The following is a 21,255-nucleotide window of genomic DNA, read 5'->3' on the forward strand; positions in this document are numbered from 1 at the left end:
CACAAAAAAGTTACATTACACCGTTAGGTCAATGCGACAGGAAGTCCACCATTTTGAATTTAGTCGCCATTTTGGCCGATTCTGACACGTTGAACTTTGTCGAACTCCTTCGAGGGATTTTGTCGGATTGACTTCAATTTAGGTTCTATGGATAGAAAACATGTTTGAGATTAAATTTTATCAAAATAATTCATTTTCGTCGATGCGTGTGCCCGTAAAGAGGCGGCCATTTTGAGCGTCTCGCCATGAAACTACGAGTTGCTTTAAATCGTGGCCAAACGGCTCGCTCGCCGTGACACAGGAAGTTGATGTTTAAGGTCAAAGGATGCTTCAAACCTCATGAAACGTGCCACATACATCCGGCGTGGTGAGACGATACATCTGATGGGTTTTACCAGTGGGCGTGGCCAAACGGGTAAACTGTTGTTGTTTTGTGTCTCCGTTGTTGTCGTTTCTGAAGTTTCCTTCAGACAATAACAAACTGCAGATGAAAACACATTCAGAGCAGTGAATTACAACTATTAAATTTATTTTGGTTCATTAAAACTGTACAGACTTAAATATGACGGTACAAAGAGGTGCATGATGGGAACATCAGGGCACGTCCTCCATGTAGTCGGCTCCGTGACTCTGACTGAGCTGAGAGACGCTCAGGTCCTGAGTGGTTTCCTCGAACTGCACAACAGAACAGAGGTCAGGTTAACAGAGCGGAAACAGGAAGTAGCGGGAGGGACGGACGGACGGACGCCACAGCTCACGTCACCTTATCGCTGCAGTCCGGACCCTCGATGGAAACCTCCTCGATCTCCTCGCCGATGCTCAGCTCGCTCCTGGAGAGGTCGGACCGATGACTGAAACACAGCGACAGCAGACCGTCACACTGATACTTCCTGTTTCTGTCCCGTCGCACAGGAACCGAGTTTGTTTGTTTGTTTGTTTGCGTTTCAGATGACATTCAATGGTCGAATATATAAGCGCTGTGAACGCAACACAAGTCTCACCTGTTAAAGTCGTCGTCGTAGTCGACGTCGTCGTCTGCGGGAACAAAGTTTAAGAGTTAATTCGTCACACGAATAAATTAAATAATAAAAATCATTCATATTCCGGGCACACCTTCAAAATAAAATGTTTTCAATGACTAAAACATGAAATTCTCCGTCAAAGAAATCGAAAAAAAAAGCCTTGTGTTTGTGTGTTTCAAACTGCAGCTGTGGAACATCTGGATGTTCCTCCCTGCGTCGGCTGCGATTCCCACCTAAATGCAGAGAGCCGGCTCGCTCGCCCGGCGCCCTGAAGCCTCTCTCTCTGGAGTTGGACGCTCCTGCGGGACAGAGACACGCGTGTTTTACGTCCCGGTTCAAGAGTGGAGACGGAGGAACAGATGACGTCAGCGCTGCCGCCCACGTTTGGGATCATATTATTTACCTCAAACTGGCTGCAGCTCTTAATCGAAAAACAGAAGCGCAGGAATCATAAGAGTCATTTCTCTGCAGAGTCCCCTCTGCAGTGCGATGCAGTTTTCTGTCAGAAAACTGCTGACTCTGCGGTTTCTGCAGAGCTTTTCAAACCACATCCACCTGTGAGGCTGCGGCTGCAGCGGTCAGAGTGAAACTGCTTAAATAAGACAAATTTCACATGGAGTCTGGTGCATCACACTGACCGTTCCTGCTGTGGTTGGGCTCCGACGTGCTGCTTCTTCCTCCTCCTCCTCCTCCTCCTGCTGCTGCTGGTCTCGGGGCCTCGGACAGGGACCCTGCTGGACTCCCTCTGTCCCCGGACATCTCCTCCTTCCTGAGGACGAGAGGACATTTCTTTTACTGGACATTTCTTAGGCTCCGGCACAAGAAATGTTGTGACTCACAAATCCGTTGTCAGACTTTTCTCTCTCTGTCGGGAGGCTCAACTATTGATTAAGTATCTGAACGATTGATTGATCCCAGGCTGAATAAGACGCTGACACAACGTCCTGAGATGTCTCTGAAGTGGTAAACCTTCAGTCCAACAGGAGCTCGAGATTTAAAACATCGCATGAAACCAACCCGTCTTAAATAGGACAAAACTTACATGGAGTCTGGTGAGTGACTCTGACTGTTCGATGTGGGAATAATTGATCCCCTTCATCACCAATAACAAACTGATTAGAGAGGTCCACCTGCAGCTCACCTGAGCTCAGAGAGAGGATCGTCTCGCTCGCCCTCTGAGTCGGCAGCCAGGAGAGAGAGACTGAGACCGGGGAGGGTGGGGAGGAAGAAGAGGAAGAGGAGGAGGGGGGAGGAAGAGAGAAATAAAAGAGGAAATTCAGACAGTCGTCGTGCACCTGCAGTGGAACACCTGTGTGTCACTGACAGAATCAGCTGATTGAGGCTCCGCCCACATTATTTGCTGAGCCAACATGTCGAGAGTCGCTGTCGTCAGAGTTGCAGCCATCAGCACAGTTTACCGTCGACTCCTGTCATGAACGTACAAACAGGAGAAGAAGAAGCTCGGAGCTGCTGCGCTGACCGACTTCCTGTAATCTTGACTCCTCCCAGAGGGGGCGGAGCCACACGTGAACACTTCCTCCAGGTCTCTGAGAGCATGTCGGTCAGCCGAGCAGCTGCCAGCTCTCCTCACCTCACAGATGAACTCTGGGACTTTAACGGTGTCCCACGGTGCATGCTGGGAAACCCACAGCGGCCATGACGCACAGGTTCATCAGGCGATGCTCACATGATCAAAGACAACCCACACGACAACAACGCCCAGTCAGTGTCAGTTGATCGATCAGCGATCAATCAGTGAGGAGTATCAATGTGTGGATGTAACGGCGGGACTGACATCACCGCATGCATTCACAGAGGAAACACAACATGGAGGTCCAGGAGCCGATCAATCAGCTGATCAATAATTTGATCAATAATCTGATCATTAGAGGAAGTTTAATGAACATCAACATGAGTGAAAGTATTTGTTGAAAATGTTACTTGGGTGAACAGACTTCACAGAAACAGGAAGTGAGCGTTGCCGTGGATACGGCGAGTTAAGACCATGGGACTGTGCAGCCAGAGGGTGCAATACACCAACAGTCCACTAGAGGGCAGCGTGTCAGTGTGACGCTGGGCCGAGCCACGGCGTGAAAAGTACACGTGGGTCATAATTGTGTCGATGGATGTTTTTTTTGTTTTTTTAAATCGCTTGTTTTCACGCAGAAACTTTGTTCCCCATAAATGTCGTGATATTTTAGAATTCATTCAATCTTTAGAATCGACCTCTAAATATATTCATGCGACAAATGAAGACTTGCTTCATTTAAACGCAGTTCAACATCAACAGAAAAATAAAGCAGCGGGACGTGAGGCATTAGTTGTTAGCTTCTGTTAGCATAGCATAGAAGGATCACAACAACAACAACAAAAAAGCCGCAGCCGCTGCTTTTGTCTTTTTCTGCGTGTGAGAACGTTGTGAAGCTGACGGATGTGACGTGGAGGCAACCGAGGATGGCGTCCGATTGGACGAGACGAGGCGTTGCACACTCACTCGCTGAGGCTGTGGCCTCGTCTCATGGGGGAGACGGGCGGCCCAGAGAGGCTGTCCTCCCTGCGGGGTGAGGAGGGAGGGAGAGGACAGCAGGGACAGAGGTGGACAGGTGAGAGATGAGGACAGGTGAGAAATGAGCTCTGCAGTCCAGGACAGACTGACAGGAAATAGGAAGGAGAGCCAAAACTACAGAGGAAGACTCCCACAGGAGGAACAGAGCCCCGCCTTCAGGCAGGAGCTTAAAACACAACATGACTGAGCGTTTCTGTATTTCTGCATAAATCTGACCTAAAACATTTTTGGGGGCTTGTCAGTGATCACACTCTCAGGATAGTGATACTGTAATATGATGATACTGTAATACTGTGATATTGTGATACTGCAATATTATGATACTGTGATATTGTGATATTATTATACTGTGATATTGTGATACTGTGATATTGTAATGTTGTGATACTGTGATATTGTGATACTGTGATATTGTGATACTGTGATATTGTAATATTATGATCCTGTGATATTGTGATCCTGTGATATTGTAATATTATGATACTGTGATATTGTGATACTGTGATATTGTGATATTATGATCCTGTGATATTGTGATATTGTGATACTGTGATATTGTAATATTGTGATATTGTGATACTGTGATATTGTTATACTGTGATATTGTGATACTGTGATATTGTGATACTGTGATCCTGTGATATTATGATCCTGTGATATTGTGATACTGTGATATTATGATCCTGTGATATTGTGATCGTGTGATATTGTGATACTGTGATATTGTAATATTGTGATACTGTGATATTGTGATATTGTTATACTGTGATATTGTGATACTCACTCCTTGGTCCTCTCTGATGAGTCCTTTTCTCCAAACGGAGAACTTTGACTTCAGAGCAGCAGAGAAACAAAAGAGACGAGCTCAGACAGACAAATATCCCGTCAGCCTTCATTCCTTTTCTTCATATTTATTACCTTTTCATTCTGATTTTTTTTGTCATAAAATTTTTGGGTGGATATTCAATTAATATTTTTCTGACATTTTCTTAAAATTATTTTGTGAACTATATTAATGTAATTTTTCAGGTTTCCGCTGCATGTGTTGAACATTTTGACTTCAGTATACGACCGACATCGACACGCTGGAGCTTTTGTGAGGTCAAAGGTCGGCGGCACTCACCAGCCGTACGTCTTCTGCGGTTTGGGCAGCGGGTCGTCAAAGAAGGAGTCTCCATCGTCGGGACCGCCGCCGCCTCCCTGCTCCTCCTCCTCCTCCTCCTCTTCCTCCAGGTCCAAGTCGGGACGCTCCCTCCTCGGGCCGGGCGAGGACACCTGCTGCTGGAAGTCTCCTTTAACCGGAGAGCCGAGGCGCTCCAAGTCCTGCAGACCAACACAGAGCGGGTTCAGGAGGATGAAGATCAACTGTCATTAAAGCTTCTTCTACGTCGTCTACAAAGTTTGGAATGAAAGCAGGCGTTGATGAAGAGGAGAATCAGCTGGACGTCAATCGGACCCTCCGTGATCTCAGTCTGGTTATTTGTGATTATTCTGATCAAAAGTGTTTGATTCGGCGTCTCCTCTCAAACATTACAATGTCATTTTGGAGTTTTTAAGTGAGTTTTTTATGGTAAATTAAGGAAATTAAAAAAAAAGAAAAATGGCTACACAGGCTGTTAAAATAAAAGCTTTAGATGCTTTTTTAAAATCACATTCATTTAACACCAAAAAACTAAAGTTCAGTCTCTTACAGCTGGAAGTGGAAAAAACTCATTTAACATATTTCCTCACACTTCCTGTTGTTCCGGTGAGCTAGCGGCAGTTTGTTTTGATAGTGAGAGGAGAAATGGGGTGGAGCCTAGCTGAGTTTTATTTTGGAAAGTCTGAAATACTTAAAGCATGGCTTCAGTTTTTGGCGGAAACTCCAAGCTGCCACCGACATTGTGGAGATTGAATTTGCGTCGATTGCGGCGATCTCCTGGAGGAACCGATTAACGTCTCACGACAGATTTCTAGTTGAAGCTGCTGACGGACTTCAGCCTCTCTCAGATGGGATTCACAGGACAGGTGGAGGTGGAGGATAAAAAAAAAACACTGCTGCGGACGTCATGTGATAAGACATCCACCCAACAGGACGAACAAAAACAGGAAGTGGGGGGAGGAGCCAGCGGTGGATCTGACCAATCTGATTGGAAACCTGACGATACTACGTCCCGCCCACTGATAGCTGTAACCTGACTGCACCACAGGCCTGTCAATCAAACAGACACGCCCCCAAAAACAGGTCTTCTTGAATCTTCTTTTCTAATGAATGAGGGATTATTTTCAGATGGACCTCCAGAAAACTAATAAGAAGGAGTGACTTTAGCTAACAACACCGAGATAACTGATGGACACATTTTATTCACTTTGGATTTGATGAGAGAAGTTGAATGGGAGTCTATGGAGCCGGAGGCTTTTTGGAGCCGACCTCTAGTGGCACTCGGTGGTATTGCAGCTTAAGACACTTCTGCATATTCAGATCTGGAAGTTAGAGGGAGAACAGGTCGAAGCAGCGTCCGAACATCGGAGTTAGTGAGCAGAATTGATCGGGAGGGTGAGTGTTAGCATGAAGCGAGTCTGTCTGCTGATCTACATGTTGTTACCTTGGCTGCTGTCTGACTCTGTCCTCTGTGATTCTGGCTTCTATATCTGGGGATCTGTGCACGACAGGGACAGCAACTATCAGCGCTACACACCTGGCACTCTGTCGACACGCCAACATAACAGGAAGAACTTAACCACTCGAACGCAGCAACGACAACGGTGAAGAAAAACTGAAGCTGCGAGTGACAGGTGGGCGGAGCCAAAGCTAACAGAGACCCAGGCGACGCCTGCGGCCGACGTACCTTGCTGACTCTCTCTGCAGGACTCCGGCCGCGAGGCTGACCAACGTCCGAGTCCGGGACGACCTGGACGGAGACGACAAACAAGCGTTGTGGTTCTGATGAATCCGAGTGACGTTCAATAGAATCCAGATTGACCTTCGACCTCTCAACGCATTTGGAGGTCAAAACAGCGTCACTAATCAATAATCAGAATCTCACCACGCTTCTGCACTGAGTGAAGAGACGCCTGAACGCTGCGAGGAAGAACTGCAGGTCGACCGCTGCAAACAAACAAACAAACAAATGTCAGCTTACTGTTTTTTTTTCTTGTTTGAACTGCTTTCAGCAACATCTCATGGGCTTCATGAGCACAGAGAGCAGGCTGCAGGTGTGACACGCGGTTATGTGACCGAAACCTGAACTGCTTTGTGTGTGTGTGTGTGTGTGTGTGTGTGTGTGTGTGTGTGTGTGTGTGTGTGTGTGTGTGTGTGTGTGTGTGTGTGTGTGTGTGTGTGTGTGTGTGTGTGTGTGTGCGTGTGGAGTCCCCACCAAAACACTCCCTGCTTACTTCCAGAGAAACTTCTGTCAGCAGCTCTGAGCTCGTCAGCGAGGAACCGCTCCAACATGTTCCTGCAGGCAGACAGAGGGGACATCTTCATCATCACCATGTTCACCATCATCATCACTATCACCATCACCATCACCAAGCTCAAACAAACAGAGTTAACTCTCATCTTTATCATCATCATCTTCATTATCAGACAGAATCTGACGGACAGACAAACATCCTGACTCGTTCCTACTTGTTCAAACCGGGGAACAAATCAGCGAAGACGCTCGTCAGATCTTCTTTCGGCACCGAGCCGCTACGGTCCTGCGGGGGAGGGAAGAACCGATGGTAAGAAGGAGGTCTGTGATTGGTCGGAGACTGATGACATCACACTCAGGTAACCGGACGCTCACCTTGTCGTAGGAGTCAAACGTCTTGCGGGCGAGTGCGATCTGTTTCTGAGACACTTCCTGCAGCAGGAAGGAGAGAAGAAGAAGAAGAAGTGAAGATGAAACAGTAGTAGTACTAACAGGAGTACTAACAGGAGTACTAACAGGAGTACTAACAGTAGGACTAACAGGAGTACTAACAGTAGGACTAACAGGAGTACTAACAGGAGTACTAACAGGAGTACTAACAGGAGTACTAACAGTAGGACTAACAGGAGGACTAACAGTAGGACTAACAGGAGGACTAACAGGAGGACTAACAGTTGTACTAACAGTTGTACTAACAGGAGGACTAACAGGAGGACTAACAGGAGTACTAACAGGAGTACTAACAGGAGGACTAACAGGAGGACTAACAGGAGTACTAACAGTAGGACTAACAGGAGGACTAACAGGAGGACTAACAGGAGGACTAACAGTTGTACTAACAGTAGGACTAACAGGAGGACTAACAGGAGGACTAACAGTTGTACTAACAGGAGTACTAACAGTAGGACTAACAGGAGTACTAACAGGAGTACTAACAGTAAGACTAACAGGAGTACTAACAGGAGTACTAACAGTAGGACTAACAGGAGGACTAACAGGAGGACTAACAGGAGGACTAACAGTAGGACTAACAGGAGTACTAACAGGAGTACTAACAGTAGGACTAACAGGAGTACTAACAGGAGTACTAACAGTAGGACTAACAGGAGTACTAACAGGAGTACTAACAGTAGGACTAACAGTAGGACTAACAGGAGTACTAACAGTAGGACTAACAGGAGTACTAACAGTAGTACGAACAGCAGTACTAACAACAGTACTAACAGCAGTACTAACAGCAGTACTAAGAGCAGTACTAACAGTAGTACTAAGAGCAGTACCAACAGTAGTAATAACAGTAGTACTGTGTGTACATTTTGATCTGTCAGCAGAAACCAGGACAGATTGAGATCAACAGGAAACCAAAACTACACCACCTGACGTCACAACACACCATGACCCAGATCAAAAACACACACACACACACACACACACACACACACACACACACACACACACACACACACACACACACACACACACACACACACACACACACACACACACCTCACCTTGGGGACGTTTCCACTTCTGTCTCCCTGTTCACACAAACAGAGAAATGAACAAATATTACTGTTTTTAACTGCTTCCATGTGACGTCATCGACCTGCAGTGACATCAGCCTCAGGACCTGATACTGTTGGAAGGATTTCATTCTTATTGGGTAAAATACGTGGAGACACGTCCTCGAACAACTCTTTGTGCGTGTAGAGATGGCTCACTGCTGTGCAACTTGTTATTTTCATCAAGTAGTCAATAACAGGCCCTTTATCGAATAGATAATTATGAAGGCCTCAGCCTGAAGAGAAATGTATCGTCTGAGTCTACGAGGACCACGTCCACAAGAGACATATAAATACTGACTGTAAACGCTCATACTCTGAGCCTTTCACTCTGTAACCACATGATGTCGGTGCATTGTTGAAACGCTCCTCTTGTACAACATTAATCAACTGCTGATTAAACCTTTAAACTTGTATTCTGGCTCCGGTCTCCTCTCTCTAAAAGTCAACAACAAAACTCTTTTTTGACAGATACGATTGGTCTGAAACCTGGACAGGTGTGTCTCACCTCGCCGGGGACGGCCGGTCTGTCTCGGTGTCGTCCTCTCCTGACGAGCTCCAGCAGCACCGGACAGTTCCTGTTCAGGTCGGACTCAGACAGACCCAGTTCTTTACAGACCAGGTCCCGACTGTCCAGACCGTTGAGCTGCACACACACACACACACACACACACACACACACACACACACACACACACACACACACAGACAGACACAGACACAGACAGACACACAGACACAGACACACACACACACACAGACAGACACACAGACACACACACACACACACACACAGACACACACACACACAGAGTCAGACTTCAGTGTTTTTACTGCGTCTGTATTTCCTCTCCATCATCACAGCACGTGGGTTTATTTCAACCACCTGATCTAACGGCTAATCGGAGTCCTTGAACGCACCACCAAACACATTCTGCATGTGGGAGAAGACAGTTTGGACATAAATAAATGACCCGTTGCTCCTCTCACATGAAACCTCATCGATGTGTGAGACTTCCTCCGCAGGATGAGATGTGATGTCAGCGGGATTGAAGTTTCACATCCACAAACCACCGAATCAGACCGAGGACAAACTTTACTGGTCGTGTCTCCTTCACCGATTTCAAAACCCAGTTTTGAGACCGTTTTGTTTTTTGTTTTTTTCCGGATTTAAGAGTGTACACGTTCTAATTAGGAGCTCGAGTGAACAGAGGCGTTCTGGTCCAGGTAGAACCGGTCTGGTTGATAGGATGAAGCTGATCGCTGTCCTGTCGGCTGCTCAGGAACTCACCGAGTTGATCTCCGGCTGGAACACGGCGAGGCTGAAGTCCAAGTTAAAGACCTGCAGGAAGTCCACGATCAGACTGGCGACCAGGCGGCCTGCAGGGACAGAAAACCGGATCAGAACCAGACTAACTCCTGCAGGTGAGGACTAACTCCTGCAGGTGAGGACTAACTCCTCCAGCTGGACAGATGACACAATTAAAGACGCGGAGAGACGAGAGGACTCACCGTCTCTGGTGTTGAGACATTTCTTCAGGGGTTCATTGACGAGCGAACTTTTGTTCTGAAGAGGAGAGAGTTGGACATCAGCGAGAGCTTCGGGAGAGAAAGACCTGTGAATATAGCCGGACTCACCTCCAGCTTGTCCTGCTCCTCCATGGCCAGAAAAACTGCTGCCCTCATTTCTGCCTGCAGGGGGAGACACACACACACACACACACACACACACACACACGTCTAGTCAAACATTAATGGCTTCCACAGATCAGAATTAATGAGCCTGACAACGAGGATGACGTCATTAAAAAAAATGTTTTAAACCAGCTGATAAATCTCTACAGTAGTCTGGTAGTTTTTTTTTTCGTGCGCCTGCGCAGTCCTGCAGCTGCAGGTGATTCTCACCGGGGGAAAACTCTGCTTCTCACCGGGCCTCAAAAGTGAGTCCGGCCCGGTCTGCTGCTCTGCTGCCGGAAAACAGACTCCGACATGGAAGACGTGTCCTGACTAACCACAGACTAACCAGCTGACTAACCACAGACTAACCAGCTGACTAACCAGCTGACTAACCAGCACTCCAAACAGTAGCTGAGAGCTACGTTAGCTCGCGTAGCTAACCAAAGCTCACGGTTATCCTTCCGTTAGGAAACCAAAAACACCCTCAAGTAAACCCCGGTAACAAATATTAAAATAAAGTCCGTTAACAGCTCCGGTACAACCGTCACCAGCTGCTGTCACCGGACCTCAGCCTCGCACCGACGCGCTACAGGGCGTTAGCCCAGCGTTAGCCTCAGCTCGGCGGCCCGGTTCGCGGCCCGGTTCGCCGCCTCGAACGGAGCCCCGTTCTTGGTGTTCGGACCTTCAGCTTGTTGAAGACTCCGCTGTTCTCCAGGTTCTGGATCAGCAGGTCCCGCAGCTCCGTGTCGTCCTCCGCAGCCGACATGCTTGATCTGAAGCTAACTGCTAACTGCTGTCAAGACGACAGACCAAAACAAACAACGCGGAACTTCCGCTTCTTCTGTGTGTGTGTGTGTGTGTGTGTGTGTGTGTGTGTGTGTGTGTGTGTGTGTGTGTGTGTGTGTGTGTGTGTGTGTGTGTGTGTGTGTGTGTGTGTGTGTGTTCAGCGCCACCTGCCGGACCGGATGACGCAGAGGAAAACTGTTTCACTCCAGATTTTTTACTTTGTTTTAGATTTTCACACTATTTTATTTCAGTGACAGTTGCTTGTTGAGTTCAGTGTTCATTCACATTTTACTTGGTGTCCGTTTGTCTTGTGAGTTGAGTCACTTCGGGCTCCTGAGGTCCGGCAGGTGAAGGACCAGCTGTTGTTCTGCAGCAGTAAACCCTGGCCCCCCTCGGGGGCCCTGCACGAGGCGAGAGCGGCCCTGAGCTTCACACGTCAATACAAATGAAGCAAAAACCAACGATCACTGTTCATTTTATTACGAAGAGATATGCAGAGAAAAACAATAAACAAATAAACATCTGCACTGTTGTTTGGTTTACAAAATAAATGCGTCTTTAAAAAAGAGTTTTAACTTGTGAAATAAAGAGAAAGATGGACAGATGAGGAGGAGGGGGAGGAGGAGAGGTAGGAGTGATGAAGAAGATGAGGACAGGAGGAATAAAACAGAAAAAAGACTGAGGAAAGATGGAGTAAAAGGAGTGAGAAGGAAGAAGAGGAGAAAGTGGAGGGATGAGAAGGATAAAGGAAAGAAAAGAGAAAGGAGGACAGGAGATGAAGAGGAGGGCTGAGGGGGAGGAAGGAGAACAGGAAAATAAAAGAGGAGGAGGGACCGATGAGATGGATGTGGGGGGGTGGGGGGGAGGAGAAGAGAGAGAGGGGGGGTGTTTCAGAGGGAGGAGGGGGAGACAGACCGACGGAGTGAGGAGGAGGAAGAGGAGGAACAGGAAGAAGAGGAGGACGCGCAGACAGACGGACGGACTGCCGGCGGATCACGGAGCCTCCGCCGCCGGACTCAGAAGCAGCAGACCCGGCCGCGCACACGGGGAGCCATGGCCGATGACGACGCCCGAACCACGGCCTGCACCGGCTCCAGCCTGCTGCAGCCGGTCAGCGAGATCACCGACCTGCCGCTGGATCAGGTAAGACCCGCCGGGACGTCTCCTCCACACCACCCCCCTCCATCCCCCCCGGGGGCCGAGCCCCTGAGCCCGGCGGCGGCCGAACCGGAGCTCCGGGGCGGGGACCGGCTGCCGGGTCTCGGCTAGCAGCGGCATCCGCGGCCCGAGAGGGGCGAGTAAAGAGGGTCTGTCCGAGACAGAGGCCTCGAGCCCGGGGTGTGTGATGTGTAGCAGCGCGGTCCGTTGTTCTGGTTCTGCTGCATGGGGGGCGGGGGGGGGGGGGGGGGGTTCAGACCGGATGTAGATCTGTCTGCATCCTGATCAAACGATCCACAAAGCTGATGTGAGGAGATCCTCTTCATCCATCAGCCCCGAGGAGGAGGAGGAGGAGGGACAGCTAATCAATCAGATGTGATCATTTCCGATCAGACAGGTGGTCCGATCACTGATCCAACTTCTGCTGATTGACCTGAACACGTAATCTGTGACAAACCTCATTATTGATCCTGATCGGCAGCAGTTGCAAGTATAAGAGAGTGCGGTGGTTCCCAACATGCGGGGTCGGGGCCCCTCCACGGGGTCGGCAGATCCACCTGTGGGGTCGAGAAAGACTCACCTGTACTTCAGGTGAGTCCTGCTGAGGTGAAGCAGCGTGTGTCGTCACAGACGAGGCACCTGCACGCTCTCATAGCCCAACTGATCAATCAATCAATAAACCGATAAATAAATAATCAATCAATAATCATTGATGAGTTATAACTGTTTGTTTCTGTTATTATTACCTGATACTTCCACCTCAGGTCCACGTCTACTTTTTCATTTTCTACTTCATTTTGGATTCTGGAGCTGCAACAATTGATTATTTAATTATTGATGAATCAGATTTTAAATGAAGAAACCAGTTGACATCCTTGAATGTCTTATTTTGTCCAAAGAACATTCAAAATGTGTCAAAGAAAAACAACAAACTTTCACATCGAATCAAAACTGCTGATTGCTTTTTGAAAATAATTTTCAGATTAATATTTCTCTTTTTTTTTTTTTTTGCCAAAGCAGGAAAAACAAACAGAAGAAAATAAAAAGACAGACAGGATGTAAAACGATTTATATATTCTGATGTGAACAAACAAGATCAAATCTCTGCAGGAGGGAGAAAAGAAAACTGACCGCAAAGGTTTCAGAAAACCACAAACACGTCGATAAAAACGGACTTATAACTGTCAACATTCAGTCCGGACAACAAACAAACAAACAAACAAAGTAAAACAGATTCCATGTGTTCGACTGGAGTTTCTACCTGAAACAAAACACTCCGTCAGCAGTGTAACAGGGAGACGCTCCCGCGCTCTGATTGGCCGAGAGCCAGGCCGCGTCCCCATGATCAGCGTCCATCAGACCAGTCGTGTCCGAGGCCGCGGGGTTTGAGTCCCGGTCGGCAGCACGAACTTCTGACACAAACAAACAAACAAACAAACAAACAAGCTGCTTCTTCCCGTCGGGGGAACGTCGCAGTTGACCCCTGACCCCCCGCAGAGAGCAGCGTTGGAGGTTTTTGTCTCCTCCGTCAGTCGCGGCTCGGTTTCTGAGGAGCTCCGTCTGTCACTGGATAACGTCACTCGATGCTTCGCCCGTTTTTCTCCTGAGTGGAGTTTCGACTGTAATCGCTCAGTTTACACGGCGTCCATTATTCATGAGCGACACGTCGCCTCGCAGACGGATCAGATGCCGCTGAACGCAACACTGCAAACACCGTGTAAATACTCGGATTGTTTGTGTCTCTTTATTGTTGTTTTGTGTCTTTATTGTTGTTTTGTGTCTCTTTATTGTTGTTTTGTGTCTGCATGGAACAGTTTTATTTGCCGTTGTTGTCTTTTAACTGATTCCTGTTTTTTAATTAAAAAAACCTCATAAATCCCCGAGCAGGCCGAGGAGCTCGAAGGGTCGGAGGTTCGCTGACCGTCTTGATACATGATTATCATACGATCTGCAGTTATGAGATACAAATGTCGATAAATTCCTGTACGAGATAACTGCAGGTCTCATTGTTCGTCTTCTTCCGGCTGAAGGTTAAATTGTTTAAAAGGCTTTAATGAGTCTTGAATTTAATTTGGTGAACCTGCAAGAAGTCCTGATCTGATTTTAAGGGGCCGAGTGTGAACAGAGTGAAAGCCACAGCGTCTCCGGTCAGATCGGGCGTGGTGGAGATCCGGACTGCCGGGCTTCCTGATGGAGGTCCTGACGGAGGTCGGCTCCTCCTCGCTGACTCCTCCGGCTCCTCCTCGCTGACTCCTCCGGCTCATCGACTGTCGTGTGTTTTTGTTCCCTCCGTCCCGTCTGCAGGTGAACTTTGTGGTGTGTCAGCTCTGTGCTCTGATCTCCGCCTTCTGGTTTCGCCTCTTCCTCCATCCCAGTAAAACCAGTCCCTTCATCCGACACGTGGTGGCGACTCTACTGGGACTCTACTTCGCTCTGTTCTGCTTCGGCTGGTAAGACCGACTCTGACGCTGGATTTTCTGAGGCAGGCGGCATAAAAAAGGGTGATTTCGATGTAATTCAAGGGGAAAACTAGGCCGTAAATTCACCCGTCAGTCCACCAGAGCGCACCGTGCCGAGCTTACGAAAGACCTTTCTGATGAAATCCTCGATGCTTTCTGAACCTCGGTTCCCAGATGAAAGAGATCTGTGTCACTTTCCCGCCGACTCGAACCTCAGTCTCCCCGGAATCTTCTGGTGGACCGACGGGTGCACTGGGCCGAAAATACCCACAGAAGTTCGATTCTGGTTCCTCATAGTTCCTGGTAGCTCTAGATAGTGCCTGGTAGTTCCTGGTAGTTCCTGATAGTTCCTGCTGGTTCCTGATAGTTCATGGTAGTTGCTGATAGTTCCTAGTAGTTCCTGATAGTTCCTGCTGGTTCCTGGTAGTTCCTGCGTCGGACGTTCAGCTGGTGTTTTGGAGGTGACTCTCTGTGTTGCCTCTTGTTTGGCAGGTACGCTCTTCACTTCCTGCTCCAGAGTGGACTCACCTACGGCATCATGATCCTGACCGGAGTCGAGCACATGCACAAGTGAGCTTCAGACCGCCGTCACGTCCCTGTAAAGAAAAAACAAACAAACACGGTCTTGGATCGAACGTCTCGTTACAGCAGGAGTCTCCGACCTTTGTTTGTTTTACCCTGAGAGCTCCTCGTGTTTAGTAACATTGATTCACACAGCTGAGCTCCACCCGAACCAGCTGAATAAGCTTCTTTTATGGGAACAATAACAAACTGATACACACATTTTGTATCACAGCATAAATATAACAGCATGTGTCTACTGCAGTCCAAGCAACTCTTGTGTGGCCAAACTGGTTTGAAAATTGTCAAGTGAATCATTCAAATATCAGATTTGACTAATTAAATCCAGTGTTCCCCTTCGATTGGGACCAACCACCTGTCCTAGCTGGACCCTGTGGGAAACTGGAGGGCTTTTAATTTGAAAAGTCGCAGTGTAACTTGTGTGACAGACACTCTATAGATCCGCCCCCCTGCTTTTGCGGTCCAGCTGAAAATATTGTATTTTATGTCATTTACTCAATTTGTGAGCGGCTGTTTGTTTTCCAGCTTTCAGTGTGAGAGTCTCTGCTGTGTGTTTCTGTCCTCTGATCTCTGTGTCCCACTGTGGGCGGAGCTTAAACCGTCCACTCATTAACCCATCGCGTTGATAACGTCCTGTGTGCCGTGTTGCAGATACTGCCTCCTGGTGGCTCTCAGCTACCTGAGTCTGTGTCAGATCACTCGGGTCTACGTCTTCGACTACGGCATGTACTCCGCCGACTTCACAGGGTAACGCAGCCGCCGCCGCTCCCGCAGCTTATTCGCGCGTGACGCTACGGCTCTTCGCGCTCACGTTCACGCTCTGTGTTCTTGTCGTTCTCTCTGCAGCCCCATGATGGTGATCACGCAGAAGATCACCAGCCTGGCATTCGAAATACACGATGGTGAGCGTCCGACTTGTTGTTCGGTGGATGTTTGCTGCTCAGACTTGCGGTTTACTCTCTTTTTATTTTTATTTTTTTATGTTGACAGGAATGGCTCGGAAGGAGGAACATCTGACAGCAGGACAGAAGATTTTGGCCATCAGGTTTGTTTGGAAGCGGCCTTGTTGAAAATGCTTGTAGCTTCTGGGTCTGAAAAGTGAAGCCTTAAAGTGCAATACCGCCGAGGGCCACTAGGGGGCTGGATCCAATGGACTCCCATTCAAAAAGTATAGTGACTGAGAAGCCGGGGCTCATTTGTGGTCAATACGCTCTCTTATTTTGAAAAGTCAGATTTGAGATACATTGCAAAAACATTTTGCTTCCTGATGATTTGAATCTTTCTGGTGTTTCCACATAAATTCTGAATTTACCTGCAAGATTTTTTTCGTATGCAAAAAAGGGTTATTTTTTTTTACATTTGTACATTTCAGACATTTTGCTACCAGAAATGAACGTTTGACACCTTAAATCTGTCCGTTTGAACACGTTTGGACCACAGACTGTAAATAAAAATGGATGCAAAAGTGCCCCAAACTGCAATACCACCGAGGGCCACTAGAGGCTCCAATAGACTGCCATTGAAAAAACATCAAGTTCTCTCCTGAAATATAAAGTCAGTAAATGTTTTCCATAAGTCATTATGGTGTCATTAGATAAACTCCATCCTGGTGGTCCTTCTGAAGATACTTCCAGCATTTATTAGATGAGGGCGGGGCTGTTTGTGGTGGGCGGGGCTTAGTGTCGCCAAGATTCCCTGCTGAGCCGGTGTGTTTGTGTGTCCAGGAGGATGCCCAGCCTGCTGGAGTACTTCAGCTACAACTGCAACTTCTTGGGGATCCTGGCCGGACCCACCTGCTCCTACAACGACTACATCGCCTTCATCGAGGGCGACCCCCGTCGCCACAGAGACCAGGAGGCCGACAGGAAGTCCAACGGCAAGCCGAGGCAGAGCGAGCCCTCGCCGAACGTAGGTCACGTGACCGCCTCCTCTGACGTAGCACAACTGTTTTCTGCTCCTCCGGTTGTAGCTGTGGTTTAGGGAGAGATGCTGGTTTTAAGTACTTTGGTAGAGGATTTTTTGTTGTTGTTGTCATGGTTACAATAATAAACGGGTAAGAAAAAAAAAACATACAGCAGATGAGTTTGAAGCAGGAAACTCAATCATCACCACATGAACCCTTTTTAAAGCATCAAATAACTGATTGATTTGGTAAAAAACATTTTGAGGGGGCGGGGCTTATGACCTATGCTATGAACAGCCACCCAGGGGCTCTGCGTCAAGAAGAAAACTAAACGCGACTGAATGTGTCTCCTCAGGTGGAGGTCGTCCGTAAAGTGGCCACCTCCTTCTTCTGCCTCCTGGTGTTTCTGTCGGTGTGTAAGGTTTTCCCCGTGGAGCGAAACATCGACGACGACTTCATCGCCAACACACCGTTCTACGCCCAGGTGGTGTACCTGTACCTGTCCATGCTGACCACCAGGCCCAAGTACTACTTTGTGTGGACGCTCGGTGAGTGACCGAAAAACCCGGACGAGGACTTTTGCTTCCTCGCTTTGTCCCGAAGCGGACGTTGCTGATAGTCCTAATGTTTTTGACCCGTCCCGCCCCAAACTCACAGCCGACGCCATCAACAACGCCGCCGGCTTCGGCTTCAACGGCTACGACGGCGACGGCTCTCCTCGCTGGGACCTCATCTCCAACCTGAGGATCCTCAACATCGAGGTCAGGAGCCGCACGTCGACCGCTTTTATTGTGAAAAAGATTTTGTCGCTGCAGGTCTTTTTGATCCGTCTCTGTTTGCTTCCAGTTCGCCACCAGCTTCAAAGTTTTCCTGGACAACTGGAACATTCAGACGGCACACTGGCTCAAAAGGTCTCCGCACGCATCCATTCTGTTTCGTGTTTATTCTGTGATTCATCTCTGCTCAAAGTCGGTTTGACTTCCCAAAGTGAAAAACTCCGCAAAGTTCCTCCCGTTGACCTTTGACCTCTGGTTGACAGGGTGTGTTACGAGCGATGTCCCTACCACCCGACGGCGGCCACCTTCATCCTGTCGGCCATGTGGCACGGAGCCTACCCGGGATACTACCTCACCTTCCTCACCGGCATCGTCATCACGCTAGCTGCCAGAGCGGTGAGCTGACCGTTAGCCGGCGACCTCAAACGGCTGGCGCTCGTTTTTCTTTGTCACGTTTAAAAAGTTGCCGCCGAACTGAATGAAAGTCTCGTCCTCTCAGGTCAGACACAACGTTCGGCCGCACTTCCTGCACTCTCCCACCCACAAACTGGTCTATGATGTCATCACGTGGGCGGCCACTCAGATCGCCATCTGCTACACGGTGGTGCCTTTTGTCCTGTTGTCCGTGGGTCCGTCGATAAAGTTTTACAGGTCAGTAAATCAATCAGGTTTAAGGCCAAGATGGATGTTTTCAGTCCGTCAGGTTTAAACTAGTTTGGACTTTGTTCTGGTCAGTTTTAACTGAGGCTTTATTTATTTTTGTGTGCATGACTCAGATTTAACTTCGTGACTGTCAGACTGTCTGAGTCCGTCAGGTTCAACTTTAGTGTAATTTTCAGGCTTAACTCAGGTTTTTGTAAGTCGGTCTTAGATTTATCTTCAGTTTAACTTCAATCAAGTTTAATTTTCAATCAGATTTCCTTTCCTTTCACTTCCTTTAAGTTTGTATCAGTCAGGTTTAGCTCAGGTTTGATTTTTTTAAACCAGGTTTAACTGTCCCAGTCAGGTTTAATTGGGGTTATTGTTTTGTTAGTCGGTGTTCATTTTTTTGGAGTCCTCACATTTAATTTAGGACGTAATCGACTACTCTAATTTCCACTTTTTACATCAACAGATGCTTATTTTGATGTTAATTTTCAGACATTTCTGAGCTCCCGTGAATTTGGCTTCGAGGTGGTTAATGCAGGAGGACTAACAGAAGCACAACTGAACCAGAATTCACCGCCGTATTGATTATTTGTCCAGATGTTCTAGCAGCTGTCGCGCACGCAGGATGACCTGCCGGCCTCCTCACCCTTTCCTCCTCCCTCCTCTCTGCAGGTCCTGGTGCTTCAGCCTCCACTTCACCTGCATCCTGCTGGCCGTGGCGTTGCCCGTCAAGCCCAGACATCTCCGCCTCAAGGACCAGCAGAAGGGCCTCCAGCGCCGCCTGGAGGTCGCGGACGCCAACTGCAGCCAGAAAGAAAAATCCACATGAGGCCGAGGACCGAGAACGATCGCGTGGGAACGTGACGAGGGACGAGGAGGCCAAAACAAATCGCAGGGATCTTCCTGCTGACTCGGGGGGGCGCAAGAAGGATCAATACTGTGTTGTCTGTATTCGCAGGACGATGGATACGGAAACGGGCCCTGAATTTCGACTGCCAGGATACAGCGTCTGTACTCAAACGGGCAGGTTCAGACACATCTGCGAAGTTACGAGGGATCTTTATAAATACATACTGTAAAGCTCGTGTGGAGCAGCTGCGTGTGGATCAATACAAACTGCCCTGAACTGTCATGGCCGCCTGTGTAGTGTTTTAAAATGGACTCCATCTTCTTTCTGTCTGTTCGAAAATGCAGGAATGAATGAGTGAATAAAGGGAGAGAGAGGGGGGGGGGGACGAGAAGGATGAACGGGGGAGGAGGAAGTAGATGAATGAATGAAAAGTCTATCATACGATGAATGAGTTGATCTTACGAGTCAGATGGGTTCGACCACTTCACAGTATTCACTTGTTGTGGAGAATGTGCCAATATTTGTTCCACTCAGTCGCCTTTTTATTTTTACAACAAAAATGTTACCTTGCGGGGAGAGAAAGTTTAAACTGTTGTTGATGTGCCAGCGGTGAGGGCGGCGTCGCGTTTACGATCTGTAGATGCCGGGTTTCGGTCGGGTCGCTATTTATGTCGTTTGATTCCAAACGGACGTGAAGTTTGGAATTAAGAAGTTTTGTTGTAAAGATGTTTTGAAAAAGCGGGAAAACTTCTGAAAATGTTAAATCTGTGAACAGAAACGCAGTAAAAAAAAAAAATGGTTCCACAAAAAAGGAGAAATCAGAAAGGAGTTAGCGTCGATTAGCTCAGCTGAGGGTTTAAGTTCTGAAGCTTAAAAAAAACAAACAACAACAAAGTTGGGTTGAGTTTGGAAGCTAAAATAATCGGGTTTAGAGAAGCCAACGCTTCAGTTTAGCGGCTAATGCTAGTTTGAGTTAGTTCTGTGTTTGGGTCGTTTGGTTCGGATAACGGTTTAGCTTCAACGCTGAACAGAAAAGTTTGAGTTGGGAAACAACTTGCATTGAGTTATTGAAACAAGTTTGGTACAAACTAAGTTTAACAGACAAAACCGGCCAACTTACGACCCAAAAAAATAGAACAGTTTGGTCGAGAACGCGGTTTCCAGATTGGAGTTTTATTTTTATTTCTTTGTTGTTTTTCGTGAGTAGAACTGTTAAAATTCTTCCGCACCAACTTCTTATTCCAGCAGTATTAAAAAAAAGAAAAAAGACGTTGCTTCACCATCGTAATTGCGTACATGAACATTTTCCCGCAGCACCGGCAATTTGGATTCTGAAATGATTTCCCATCAGTAACTGCTTGGTGTTTGTTGTCGTGTCCTCTTCGCACAGTCAGGAAAACCCCATTTCTAAAATGTACCCGTGTCTTTTCCATGTTTGTACTCTTCAGTGTCGTGTTTATTATTTCCTGGTTGAAGACGTTGCTGATAAACGCGTCGCGGTGGTTCTGACGGGGAACCGATCTGCAGGTTTGATACGGACTACATGTTTGTGTTTTTTTGTACATTATGTAATTAAACCCTGGATTTTTGTTTTGTTTTTGACACTTGACTCTGTGAAGGTGTTTGTATGTGATTATTATAGCGTGATGATAAACACAGTAGGGTTGGGTTCGGCTCCGGAGATAAGACCGCACTTACCACAAACTGTTTTGCACTTTAAACCCTGATTAACAAGCCTGGTTTCCTGCCAACTATTCGCTGTTAATCATTAATTTAATTTACTCTTCAGATGATAAACTGACTTAATAATGTTTCCAGAAGTCACCTGCGGGGCTCAACCACACAGCATACGTGTAAAGACACACCTGAAC

The 21,255-nt window shown here is 47.6% G+C and overlaps 2 protein-coding genes across 9 annotated transcripts; one reads left to right on the plus strand and one right to left on the minus strand.

Moving 5' to 3' along the window:
* Positions 1-109: 109 nt before the first annotated feature.
* On the minus strand, positions 110-11,180 carry cep43 (centrosomal protein 43). 6 transcript variants are annotated; one of them, XM_069687467.1, is made up of 21 exons: positions 10,905-11,179; positions 10,184-10,237; positions 10,058-10,112; positions 9,837-9,925; positions 9,054-9,191; positions 8,495-8,521; positions 7,359-7,415; positions 7,199-7,269; positions 6,964-7,025; positions 6,615-6,676; positions 6,417-6,479; positions 6,174-6,227; positions 4,712-4,911; positions 4,373-4,420; positions 3,517-3,576; positions 2,164-2,223; positions 1,661-1,791; positions 1,256-1,321; positions 1,002-1,035; positions 764-851; positions 111-675 (listed from the first exon to the last, which is right to left on the minus strand). In XM_069687467.1, the coding sequence occupies exons 1-21, from the start codon at positions 10,986-10,988 to the stop codon at positions 595-597; spliced, it is 1,584 nt and encodes a 527-aa protein (XP_069543568.1). In that variant the 5' UTR covers positions 10,989-11,179; the 3' UTR covers positions 111-594. The 6 variants fall into 6 exon arrangements, with proteins under 6 accessions (XP_069543572.1, XP_069543568.1, XP_069543570.1 ...); XM_069687469.1 differs by lacking the exon at positions 3,517-3,576 and having other exon boundaries at positions 10,905-11,178; XM_069687468.1 differs by lacking the exon at positions 6,174-6,227 and having other exon boundaries at positions 113-675; positions 10,905-11,175.
* Positions 11,181-11,903: 723 nt separating this feature from the next.
* mboat2b (membrane bound O-acyltransferase domain containing 2b) lies at positions 11,904-20,986 on the plus strand. 3 transcript variants are annotated; one of them, XM_069687473.1, is made up of 13 exons: positions 11,904-12,151; positions 14,471-14,616; positions 15,118-15,195; positions 15,859-15,954; positions 16,054-16,109; positions 16,198-16,252; positions 16,932-17,115; positions 17,466-17,658; positions 17,768-17,871; positions 17,957-18,021; positions 18,150-18,282; positions 18,386-18,537; positions 19,207-20,986. In XM_069687473.1, the coding sequence occupies exons 1-13, from the start codon at positions 12,062-12,064 to the stop codon at positions 19,361-19,363; spliced, it is 1,509 nt and encodes a 502-aa protein (XP_069543574.1). In that variant the 5' UTR covers positions 11,904-12,061; the 3' UTR covers positions 19,364-20,986. The 3 variants fall into 3 exon arrangements, with proteins under 3 accessions (XP_069543574.1, XP_069543575.1, XP_069543576.1); XM_069687474.1 differs by lacking the exon at positions 15,859-15,954; XM_069687475.1 differs by lacking the exons at positions 14,471-14,616; positions 15,118-15,195; positions 15,859-15,954.
* The last annotated feature ends 269 nt before the right edge of the window (positions 20,987-21,255 follow it).

Source organism: Brachyistius frenatus, unplaced genomic scaffold (assembly GCF_029030835.1).
Source record: "Brachyistius frenatus isolate BFR_SWC_R1_liver_20210118 unplaced genomic scaffold, ASM2903083v1 Contig_465, whole genome shotgun sequence".
Lineage (NCBI taxonomy): Eukaryota > Metazoa > Chordata > Actinopteri > Embiotocidae > Brachyistius > Brachyistius frenatus.

Excerpts from the sequence above, each read along its gene's own strand:
- mboat2b (XM_069687473.1), top strand. The coding sequence starts at position 12,062 with ATGGCCGATGACGACGCCCGAACCACGGCCTGCACCGGCTCCAGCCTG. Across the intron at positions 12,152-14,470 it reads CCGACCTGCCGCTGGATCAG|GTGAACTTTGTGGTGTGTCA; the intron begins GTAAGACCCGCC and ends TCCCGTCTGCAG. Across the intron at positions 16,110-16,197 it reads GGCATTCGAAATACACGATG|GAATGGCTCGGAAGGAGGAA; the intron begins GTGAGCGTCCGA and ends TTATGTTGACAG.
- cep43 (XM_069687467.1), bottom strand. The coding sequence starts at position 10,988 with ATGTCGGCTGCGGAGGACGACACGGAGCTGCGGGACCTGCTGATCCAG. Across the intron at positions 7,026-7,198 it reads TTGTTCCCCGGTTTGAACAA|GAACATGTTGGAGCGGTTCC; the intron begins GTAGGAACGAGT and ends GTCTGCCTGCAG. Across the intron at positions 1,322-1,660 it reads GCCCAACCACAGCAGGAACG|GAGCGTCCAACTCCAGAGAG; the intron begins GTCAGTGTGATG and ends TCTGTCCCGCAG.